At 43.2% G+C, this 10,959-nt stretch overlaps 1 protein-coding gene across 1 annotated transcript in view; it reads left to right on the top strand.

The window, feature by feature from the left end:
* Positions 1-602: 602 nt before the first annotated feature.
* Positions 603-10,959, top strand: part of LOC142464645 (uncharacterized) — a 755,558-nt gene continuing 745,201 nt past the window's right edge. Inside the window, 2 exon segments of the mRNA XM_075568010.1 lie at positions 603-1,051; positions 2,095-2,327. Of these exon segments, the coding sequence (XP_075424125.1) occupies positions 2,250-2,327 (78 nt within the window). The 5' untranslated portion in view covers positions 603-1,051; positions 2,095-2,249.

Genomic DNA, 10,959 nt, shown 5'->3' with positions numbered 1-10,959 from the left:
TCTCTCTCTCTCTCTCTCTCTCTCTGTGTGTGTCTGTGTGTGTCTCTCTCTCTCTGTGTGTCTGTGTGTTTCTCTCTCTCTGTGTGTGTCTGTGTGTGTGTCTCTCTCTTTCAGTGTGTGTGTGTGTGTCTCTCTCTCTCTCTGTGTCTGTGTGTGTGTGTGTCTCTCTGTGTGTCTGTGTGTGTCTCTCTCTCTGTGTGTCTGTGTGTGTGTCTCTCTCTGTGTGTGTCTGTGTGTGTCTCTCTCTCTCTCTCTGTGTGTCTGTGTGTGTTTCTCTCTCTCTCTATGTGTGTCTCTCTCTCTGTGTGTGTGTCTGTGTGTGTGTCTCTCTCTCTCTCTCTGTGTCTCTCTCTCTCTCGGTGTGTCTGTGTGTGTTTCTCTCTCTTTCAGTGTGTGTGTCTCTCTCTGTGTGTCAGTGTGTGTCTCTCTCTCTGTGTGTCTGTGTGTGTGTCTCTCTCTCTGTGTGTGTCTGTGTGTCTCTCTCTCTGTGTGTGTCTGTGTGTGTGTCTCTCTCTTTCTCTGTGTGTCTGTGTGTGTGTGTGTGTGTGTGTGTGTGTGTGTCTGTGTGTGTCTCTCTCTCTCTCTCTCTGTCTGTGTGTGTGTCTCTCTCTCTGTGTGTCTGTGTGTGTGTCTCTCTCTGTGTGTCTGTGTGTGTGTCTCTCTCTCTCTCTGTATGTCTGTGTCTCTCTCTCTCTCTCTGTGTCTGTGTGTGTCTCTCTCTCTTGGTGTGTCTCTCTCTCTGTGTCTCTCTCTCTCTCTGTGTCTCTCTCTCTCTGTGTGTCTCTCTCTGTCTCTGTGTGTTTGTCTCTGTCTGTCTCTCACCCACACTCTCTCTCTCACACTCTGGATCTTTTATTTACCCTATATATCTGATCTGCCCTATACTACACCGAAATAACTTACACTGCTTTCTTCCAGATCTGACTCTCGAGCTTCCCATGGAAGACATCGGAATCCCCCCTAACCCAGAAGACAGGTAGGGAACACCTCCCCTACAATGTATAACATTGCGGGAATGCGGGTACCTGGACATTGAGGGACTGCGGATCAGGTAAGATCCCAGGCGGGATTGCTGCTTTAGATATTGTGAAGCGGGGTCATCCAGGCACTGGTTAAGGGTTTCAGGAAACTAGTCATTCACACCTGGCTTTTTTTTCTAAATCCGACATATATACACACACACACAAACACACACAGACACACACGTAACAAGGACTAATTGTAGTATAATGTACTACAATAAATAAACCAATGTCAAAAACTAATGTTGTTCTTACTAGGAATTTATAAAAAATTTTGTTAAAAAAGCTGGCCATGGGGCGGGACTAGTGCGGGGTTGGGGACGAGACTTGGTGGCGAGTAGATTTTTTTGTTCGGTGAGTAGATTTTTGGTTGATTTGTCGAACACTATATATATATATATATATATATATATAGTGGTTGACAAATCACCAAAAAATCTACTCGCCACACACAAAAATCTACTCGCCACCTAGTACCAAACGAGTGCTGCTTGGGCCAATATTTACTCGCCCGGGGGTTAAATCCACTCGCCCGGGGCAAGCAAATGTATAGGTTTGTCGAACACTGTATATATATATATATATATATATATATATATATATATATATATATATATATATATATATATATACATGCATACACACACCCTTTTATTTTTCGTCATGTCACGAAAATATCAAATTTTCATTAAATAATTTATGTGAGCATTTATAGGTGTGTCATAGTAGATGATTGCATTTAAGAATTATTTGATCTAATAAATATTCTTTAGCATTGCTGATGGCATGATTACCTCATAGTTACAAAATGGTCTTCAGTGAAGAAGATAAAGCATGTTATAAAGTGCTGGAGACAGAGCATGAATTCTTGCCGAAATGCTTCCATAAAATGGATCTAGGAGGGCTGCAAAAGTAACACAACAACGTAGTGTTTAGGATCAACGCTGTCCCTCCATCTTCAGGGTGACAGTGACAGAAAGGACCCAGAGTCCCTCACATCTCTCCCTCCCACTGCAGGGTGACACAGAGAAGAGGGACACTCATTTAATTTTATCATTTTCTGTCCCTGCAGGGTCACGTATACATCCCTCTCTCTCCATGTGTAGAAGGATATTACTGTGACGGAAGTACAATATATATATCAGTAACTACAGAGGTCACCACGTGGTGAGACGCTTCCATAAGAACCAGAGCCCATTCTTGGTGCATCTGACTAACTCACTGATAATGAACAAGGACAAGAAGCAGATAACTGAGAGGATCTTGAATCACACCCTGAAGATTATCTACCTGCTGACTGGAGAGGTGAGGGCTGCTGGAGAAAGTCATATTGACACCAATCTTATCTTCCTCACTACAACAGGGACCTGCAGAGCATTAATATGGGAGGTACTTGAGAAGCAAGATCCAGGAACATTTGTAATTACAGAAAGCAAGAACCCAATGGCAGGCAAGATGTTTAGTTATATGGAGAGCCCAGGACCACATAAGGACACAATTGGGCAGGAGGAGAGCACAGAGTCAGATGGGGCCAGATAATTATGTAGTTCATGAATCTACTTGGATCCAGGAAAAGACATGTTTGTGTAGAGGGAGGTACTGGGCCCACTACATAATAAATATATATATATTAAAAAATGAATAGACAATACTGTTCTCTGGCTAACGAAAGGCTTTTATTTGTGCAAGCTTTCGAGATACACTGATCTCTGCTTCCGGCGATGTTACAATGAATTAGGCCAAAATTAAATATATATATATATATATATATATATATATATATATATATATATATATATATATATATATATATATAAAATGGATGTTTTGTGTCTGTGCTACTTTATTCTGTAATGATTACATATACTTTTTAATGTGATGTTTGTACAATCCATGATCTTTGTGCTCATATGGGCACAGGGGAGTCAGAGAGTTTGGTGCAGACATGTCAGTGATACAATAGACAGAATTGGTGGGGAGGCCACTGAATAGATTGAGTATAGAGCTGTTAACAAGAGACATGTCCCTCTTACTGCAAAGCAACAAATCTGCAGGCAATGGACATACATGTATGAATTTTTGTCTCTTGCTTCGGAAAGTGATACTGTTTACTCTGTCATAATAATATCATGAAATATTAGGTAGTTTAATCAATCTAGTACTTCAGGGGTAAATTAAGCTGCAGTTTGTTTAAAAAAAATACAAAGAAATGTTTTATGGCATGTTAGTTCTAAAACTAGGCCTAGTCAAGGGATTGAAAGAATCTAGAGATAAGAACATATGTTTTGCCAGAGATGGGAGTAAATTATAGCTCTCCTGACACATACTGTAAATAGGACACTAGTTAAAGGTTTTCAAAGCATTCCTAGAAGGGTTTAACGGAGTGCCAGGGAGGTGTGACAATCCCATACCATCCCAAAAATTTGGAATCATGGACTTTACAGCGATGCTGATGTATAACATTTTGATATTTGCATTCGTGACAGGGAGACTAATGTGATAAAGTCAGATATGGGAGGTCTAGCAGGTAATAAGGGACAGACATCCATTTGTCACTCCAAATTTAGGCACAATATGGTCATACTTAGTCATGACCGCCTGAATTTGATGTGACTCACGTGTGTTTATGTCTACATTCTACAGAAGAGAACTACTGTATGAGGGCGTTTATATATTGAGGCAGAACGTAAAGAAGACAGTTTTTCACCCTGTTATAAAACTGTCAATCTCGTAGCTGATGTACGACAAGGGTGGGTTTATGTTTTTTCAGTGGGGGAAAAAATAGTACATAAACCTTTGCAAAGTATTATGAAAATCAGATTTCAACAGAGGTGTGTTTTGGACCAAACACATAAAGTCTCATTTCTGCACCAGTGACCTCCCTGGGAGAAAATCCTGACATATAGTAACGTAATGTTATAGAGATTTCTGTTTTATGTTTTATCCTGTTATTTAAAAAAAAAACTGTCCTACATCTACTGTAATTGTACGTTCTTGTAATATATATGTATATATATGTATATATATATGTATATATATGTATATATATATATATATATATATATATATATTACAGTTGTGTGAAAAAGAAAGTACACCCTCTTTGAATTCTATGGTTTTACATATCAGGACATAATAACAATCATCTGTTCCTTGGCAGGTCTAAAAATTAGGTAAATACAACCTCAGATGAACAACAACACATGACATATTACACCGTGTCATGATTTATTTAACAAAAATAAAACCAAAATGGAGAATCTATGTGTGAAAAACGAAGTACACCCTTACTGCTTCCATAGGAATTAAGATGCTAAGCAGCAGACAGTTGCTGCTAATAAAATGCCCTTGATTAATTGATCATCAGAATATGAAGGAGAGAAGGAACCCAATATAGCACTCAGGTTCACACTCTGGTTGTGAGTGAATGATTTAAAAACATAATCTTTATTAAACAACAATTATAAAATATTGGTCGAGCGACGTACTAAGGGTGGGTTGATCCTAAATAAAGAACACCATTTGGGTCTGGATCAAAATAATTAGTGTGTGCCAGATGAATTTAATAAATCACTGGTACTGAGTTCGCACAGTATTCCTGATGCGGACCTGTGTGGTAGGTGATTATTCCAGGTGTGTCCGGGTAAGTACTGAGATTGCAGGTCACAAAGATATAATATATAGTACTTAATGGTAAGCGTGACCTAACTGATAGACATAAAAAACAAATACACTATGTATATCAGTGGTAGTATAGTACAATCAGCTAAGCTCCTCAATGGAGAAGTGTGTGTGCCCCTATCAGTGTCAGAATGACCTAAGGTTAACCCTCTGCGTGCTAGACTTGAGGGGTGTGTGGACCTATATATACCAGCGTGGTGGTAGGAGTCAGAGGTAAGTATCCTGACTAAGGTCATAAGGGTCAGTATCCCAATCTGGGAGACGCTGATGGTGGGGGGCAAGCTGTTGACTCACACTAAACAGAGTGATTTAAATTGAAGCTGAAGGAACCTCACGGATGGTATGCAGCACCCCAACACTGCAGGGCAGCTGCAGTATGCTGAGGGTACGTTCCCTCAGTACTGTGATGCCGGAACACTATCCCTATAAACACCTTCAGGAGGCTAAAAGAGACCGTCGGGGCCAAAGACCAAAAGGAAAACAAGAAGAGGAAAAGGTCTGGGTGCTAAGGAGCCGAGCGGCAGGGTCACAATATCAGAAGAAAAAAGGGGGAAACCCCCGAGATATTAAACAGTGCAAAATTACAGATAGTGAATCTGTCGGACATGATTCTGAGTGAACACCATCTAAAGCTCCTAAGTAAAGGCCTGTCCTATTCACCTACTACAAGTATGGACGTATTTGAATGGGTCAAAGACACTAACCTTTTCGGCAGAAAATTAAAACTCCATAAATTCTTTCGTTCAAGAGAGATAAGAATAGCCAACTCAATGGATGTTACACCCCTTGACACACAAGACATGGAGATACACGACAACTTAGCAGCACTTCTAGAGGAGAGTGAAAGACCTCCAGGGGAGGGCCCGTTTACTGACCTACGGCCTAGCTCCAAGTTCATTCCCTTCAATGACAATTTCTCCAATATTGATGTATTCGTGGATCTAGTTACCAAAGATTTAGAACATCTAAAACTAAGGAGACTTCCCAATAACCTGACAGTCGAGGAAAGAAAAGCACTCAAGGAACTAGCCACGAATGACAACATAGTCATAAAACCATCTGACAAAGGAGGAAATCTGGTGATTCTCAACAAAAACAACTATAAGAAGGAAAATTTGAGACTTTTATCAGACCCTCTCTGCTATGAGATACTTGAAGGAGATCCCACTATGAAATTTAATACTGAGCTTAACAACATTCTTCAAAAGGGCCTTGAAGACAAGGTCATTGACAAAAACGAATTAAGCTATATATGGGTCAAAACACCTAAAATAGCCACCTTCTATAGCCTGCCCAAACTACATAAGAACAAGATCCCCCCTCCTGGCAGACCGATAGTGTCGGGGATAGGGAACCTAACTGAACGGGCAAGCTCTTATGTGGATCGAGTGCTGAGGCCCTACGTCATGGCCTTACCATCTTACTTGAGAGACACCAAGGATGTCCTGAAGCGGTTGGATGATATCTGTATCAGTGAAGATACTATCTTGGTCAGCCTAGACGTAGAGGGCCTATACACTAGCATTGATCATAAGTATGGCCTGGAGGCGGTATCCCACTTCCTGAAGACAAGGGGTCGGTGGTACACCAAGCATAACTTATTCACCCTAGAACTGCTCAGATTTGTACTGACACGTAATTACTTCCTTTTCGACTGTAAAATATACCATCAACTGAGGGGCACTGCAATGGGCACCAAATGTGCCCCTACGTATGCCAACCTCTACCTGGGATGGTGGGAATCCCAGGTAGTATTTACAGAAGAAATGGAAGCATATACTGAGCATGTCGACCTCTGGGTCCGCTACATCGACGATGTGTTTGTCCTGTGGCGAGGCCCAGAGGGAATGCTAAAAGAGTTCATCAGTGCACTCAACACTAATGTGTTCAACCTCCACCTCACCCTGGATTACAGCAAGGACACTATGTGTTTCCTGGACCTATTAATTTCAAGGGGCAACGAGGGTTCCCTCCACACCACCATATACCGCAAAGCAACAGCCACAAACAACCTTCTAGAAGCCAGTAGTCACCATCCAAAGGCTCAGGTTAATGGCATACCGACAGGCCAGTTCCTTCGACTTAAAAGGAACTGTAGCACTGATCAGGAGTACGAAAACCAGTCCAAAGCAATGACACAACGCTTTGTGGAGAGAGGGTATAGCCGGAACAGTATAAAGAAGGCCTACAAAAGAGCTAAATATACCCCACGCCAGTCCCTTATTATGGACAAACCACCTAGCCTACCAGACAAAGTGATTCGCTTTGTAGGCACATTTAATCGCGAATGGCCTCAGGCAAGAGCTATTCTGGAGAGACACTGGCACATCCTAAGAGCAGACGATCTCCTTAGAGGTGTCACCAAAGACCGCCCATCCATGACCAGCAGACGAGCCAAGAATTTGAGAGACCTGTTGGTCCATAGCCACTTTGAGGAGGAAAAACCAAGAACATGGCTGCCACCAAAACCCACTGGATCATATTCTTGCCAACGATGCAAGGCATGCCAATATATGAACACCACAAAACAGTTTGGAAACTGGAATGACACCAAGACGTATCCCATACGCAGCTTCATCAACTGCCTCAGCACAGGTGTCATATACCAAGGAAAATGTGTCTGTGGCAAGGTATATGTGGGTAAAACAAGTAGATGTCTCAAACAGAGGGTTCTGGAACACATAGGTACCGTGAGGAATAAGACGGACAAACCCCTGTCGAGACACGTCAATCAATGTCATGGCGGGGACCTCAAGGCCGTCACCTTTTGTGGGATTGACCATCCAACTAAAGGACTGCGGAAAGGAGATTGGGACAAAGTTCTCCTCCAGATAGAAGCCAAATGGATATACACACTTGGGACAATGGCACCCAGAGGCCTGAATGAGGGGTTTCTGTACACCCCATTCCTATAGGCAGGGTATGCCCATTCATTTTGTTATCTCTTAGGATCATGTCTGTACACACACACAGTCCACTTCATATCGCTTTGTGACTACGTAACCACTTTACAAATATATACACAGAACACCATTGCCATATCTGTTAATACAGGTAGCTCCCCAATCCTGTACACAGACCATCACCACCCAGGAGTGGTGACATTATCCTACCAGGGCTTCTCTGGACCCTGACATTATAATTAAATGTATACATGTACATGATCATATTGGACATCACTTTTACTACCCCTGTATCAGATTTGGAGTTTATCATTACTTCACTCTGCAAGCCTCTGACAACTAGGCAATAATAACACACAAATTGAGTCAGACCTTTATTAAATCAGTGTGCTGGAGATGCAGTTACAAACATTGGCTTACTCACTGTGCTTTACTACAGGACCAAGTATATCATGGCACACCAGGGGTTAACTTATGACGTCATCACTGGGGGCCCTATATATACCTGCCTACCTGCAGGGTATCCTCAATGATACTAACTACTCGCCTTGAAAAAGCCCTTCGCGAAACGCGCGCGTCGGCACTCAGTATACACGTGCACGCGCAGATCAGGACTGCCTCCTCATGACTCTCAGAGACCGCGAGTTAATACGGTAGTCTGCGAGTGCATTTCTATACAGGACAAAAGTGCCCCGACGGTCTCTTTTAGCCTCCTGAAGGTGTTTATAGGGATAGTGTTCCGGCATCACAGTACTGAGGGAACGTACCCTCAGCATACTGCAGCTGCCCTGCAGTGTTGGGGTGCTGCATACCATCCGTGAGGTTCCTTCAGCTTCAATTTAAATCACTCTGTTTAGTGTGAGTCAACAGCTTGCCCCCCACCATCAGCGTCTCCCAGATTGGGATACTGACCCTTATGACCTTAGTCAGGATACTTACCTCTGACTCCTACCACGCTGGTATATATAGGTCCACACACCCCTCAAGTCTAGCACGCAGAGGGTTAACCTTAGGTCATTCTGACACTGATAGGGGCACACACACTTCTCCATTGAGGAGCTTAGCTGATTGTACTATACTACCACTGATATACATAGTGTATTTGTTTTTTATGTCTATCAGTTAGGTCACGCTTACCATTAAGTACTATATATTATATCTTTGTGACCTGCAATCTCAGTACTTACCCGGACACACCTGGAATAATCACCTACCACACAGGTCCGCATCAGGAATACTGTGCGAACTCAGTACCAGTGATTTATTAAATTCATCTGGCACACACTAATTATTTTGATCCAGACCCAAATGGTGTTCTTTATTTAGGATCAACCCACCCTTAGTACGTCGCTCGACCAATATTTTATAATTGTTGTTTAATAAAGATTATGTTTTTAAATCATTCACTCACCACCAGAGTGTGAACCTGAGTGCTATATTGGGTTCCTTCTCTCCTTCATATTCTACAGTTTACACCCAAGCACCGTTCATATCATTTTTTCACCGCAAGAGGCTGCAGCAGGGGTTCCCCTACCATTTCTATTAATTGATCATCAGCAAGTTTGACCACCTCTATAAAAGCCGAAGTTTTAGCAGTTTGCTGGTCTGGAGCATTCAGGTGTGTGTTAACACAATGCCAAGGAGGAAAGACATCAGCAATGATCTTAGAGAAGCAATTGTTGCTGCCCATCAATCTGGGAAGGGTTATAATGCCAATTCCAAACAATTTAAAGTCCATCATTCTACAGTGAGAAAGATTATTTAAAAGTGGAAAACATTCAAGACAGTTGCCAATCTTCCCACGAGTGGACGTCCCAGCAAATTCACCCCAAAGTCAGACCGTGCAATGCTCAGAAAAATTGCAAAAAAACCAAGAGTTACATCTCAGACTCTACAGGCCTCAGTTAGCATGTTAAATGTTAATGTTCATGACAGTACAATTAGAAAAAGACTGAACAAGTATGGTTTGTTTGGAAGGGTTGCCAGGAGAAAGCCTCTTCTCTCTAAAAAGAACATGGCAGCACGGCTTAGGTGTGCGAAGTTGCATCTGATCAAACCACAAGATTTCTGGAACAATGTCTTTGGACAGACGAGACCAAAGTGGAGATGTTTGCCATAATGCACAGTGCCACGTTTGGCGGAAACCAAACACAGCATCTCAGCACAAACACCTCATACCAGCTGTCAAGCATGGTGGTGGAGGGGTGATGATTTGGGCTTGTTTTGCAGCCACAAGACCTGGGAACCTTGCAGTCATTGAGTCGACCATGAACTCCTCTGTATACCAAAGTATTCTAGAGTCAAATGTGGGGCCATCTGTCCGAGAGCTAAAGCTTGGCCGAAATTGGGTCATGCAACAAGACAATGATCCCAAGCACACCAGCAAATCTACAACAGAATGGCTGAAAAAGAAAAGAATCAAGGTGTTGCAATGGCCCAGTCAAAGTCTAAAACTCAACCTGATTGTAATGCTGTGGCAGGACCTTAAGAGAGCTGTGCATAAACAAAAGCCCGGAAAACTCAATGAACTGAAGCAACGTTGTAAAGAAGACTTGCTGCCTCCTATGCAGCTCTGTCTCATTGGCTGTCTGTTCTATTTAACTCCTGCCCTGCCCACCAGGAAGTGGCTGAACATAGACTTTCTCTAGTAACTGTGTTTGCCACAGCCTGTGTTTGGGCTGCCTGGCCTTCTTGTCATAGTTCTCAGTTACTGACAGACCCCACCGCGCGACCGCGGTTACACTGTAGCCTCAGTGTTTCTTGTCCTGTCTGCAGTACCTGTTCCCTGCTTCCAATCCTGCAGAGGCCTGCATCGTTGTTCCTGTTACCTGCTGCAATCTCCTGCTTCCAGTGGTTTCCGCTACTCACAGCTGTACCCGGCTAGGGGGTGCTGTTTGTGCTGATGTACTGGATCCCCTATCTCTCCTGCAGAGGCCTGCATCGGTGCTTCCTGTTTCCTGCTGCATATTCTCCTTGCAGAGGCCTGCATCGTTGTTCCTGTTACCTGCTGCAATCTCCTGCTCCCAGTGGTCTCCACTACTCACAGCTGTACCCGGCTAGGGGGTGCTGTTTTGTGCTGAAGCACTGGATCCTCCGTTCCTGTTCCTGTCTATTTTGGAGCACCTTCGCTCAAGCGTCCTGTTGCCGAACCCCAGCATGGATATAGTTTACCCAGCCTTCTCCTATCCTGACCCCGGCTTGTCCACAGATTATCCTGCCTTCTCCAGTCCCGACCCTGCTACGTACGACCACGGAATCCGCAACCCGGATCAGGCTTCATGGTCTAAGGTCGGTGCATATCTATCCCCACCTCAGCCCCGCAGTCCGGTCCAGGCTTGTGGGGAGCACGTACG

Source organism: Ascaphus truei, chromosome 13 (assembly GCF_040206685.1).
Source record: "Ascaphus truei isolate aAscTru1 chromosome 13, aAscTru1.hap1, whole genome shotgun sequence".
NCBI classification, from domain to species: domain Eukaryota; kingdom Metazoa; phylum Chordata; class Amphibia; order Anura; family Ascaphidae; genus Ascaphus; species Ascaphus truei.
Note: the sequence above shows the minus strand (reverse complement) of the source record. Positions and strands in the feature narration are given on the sequence as shown.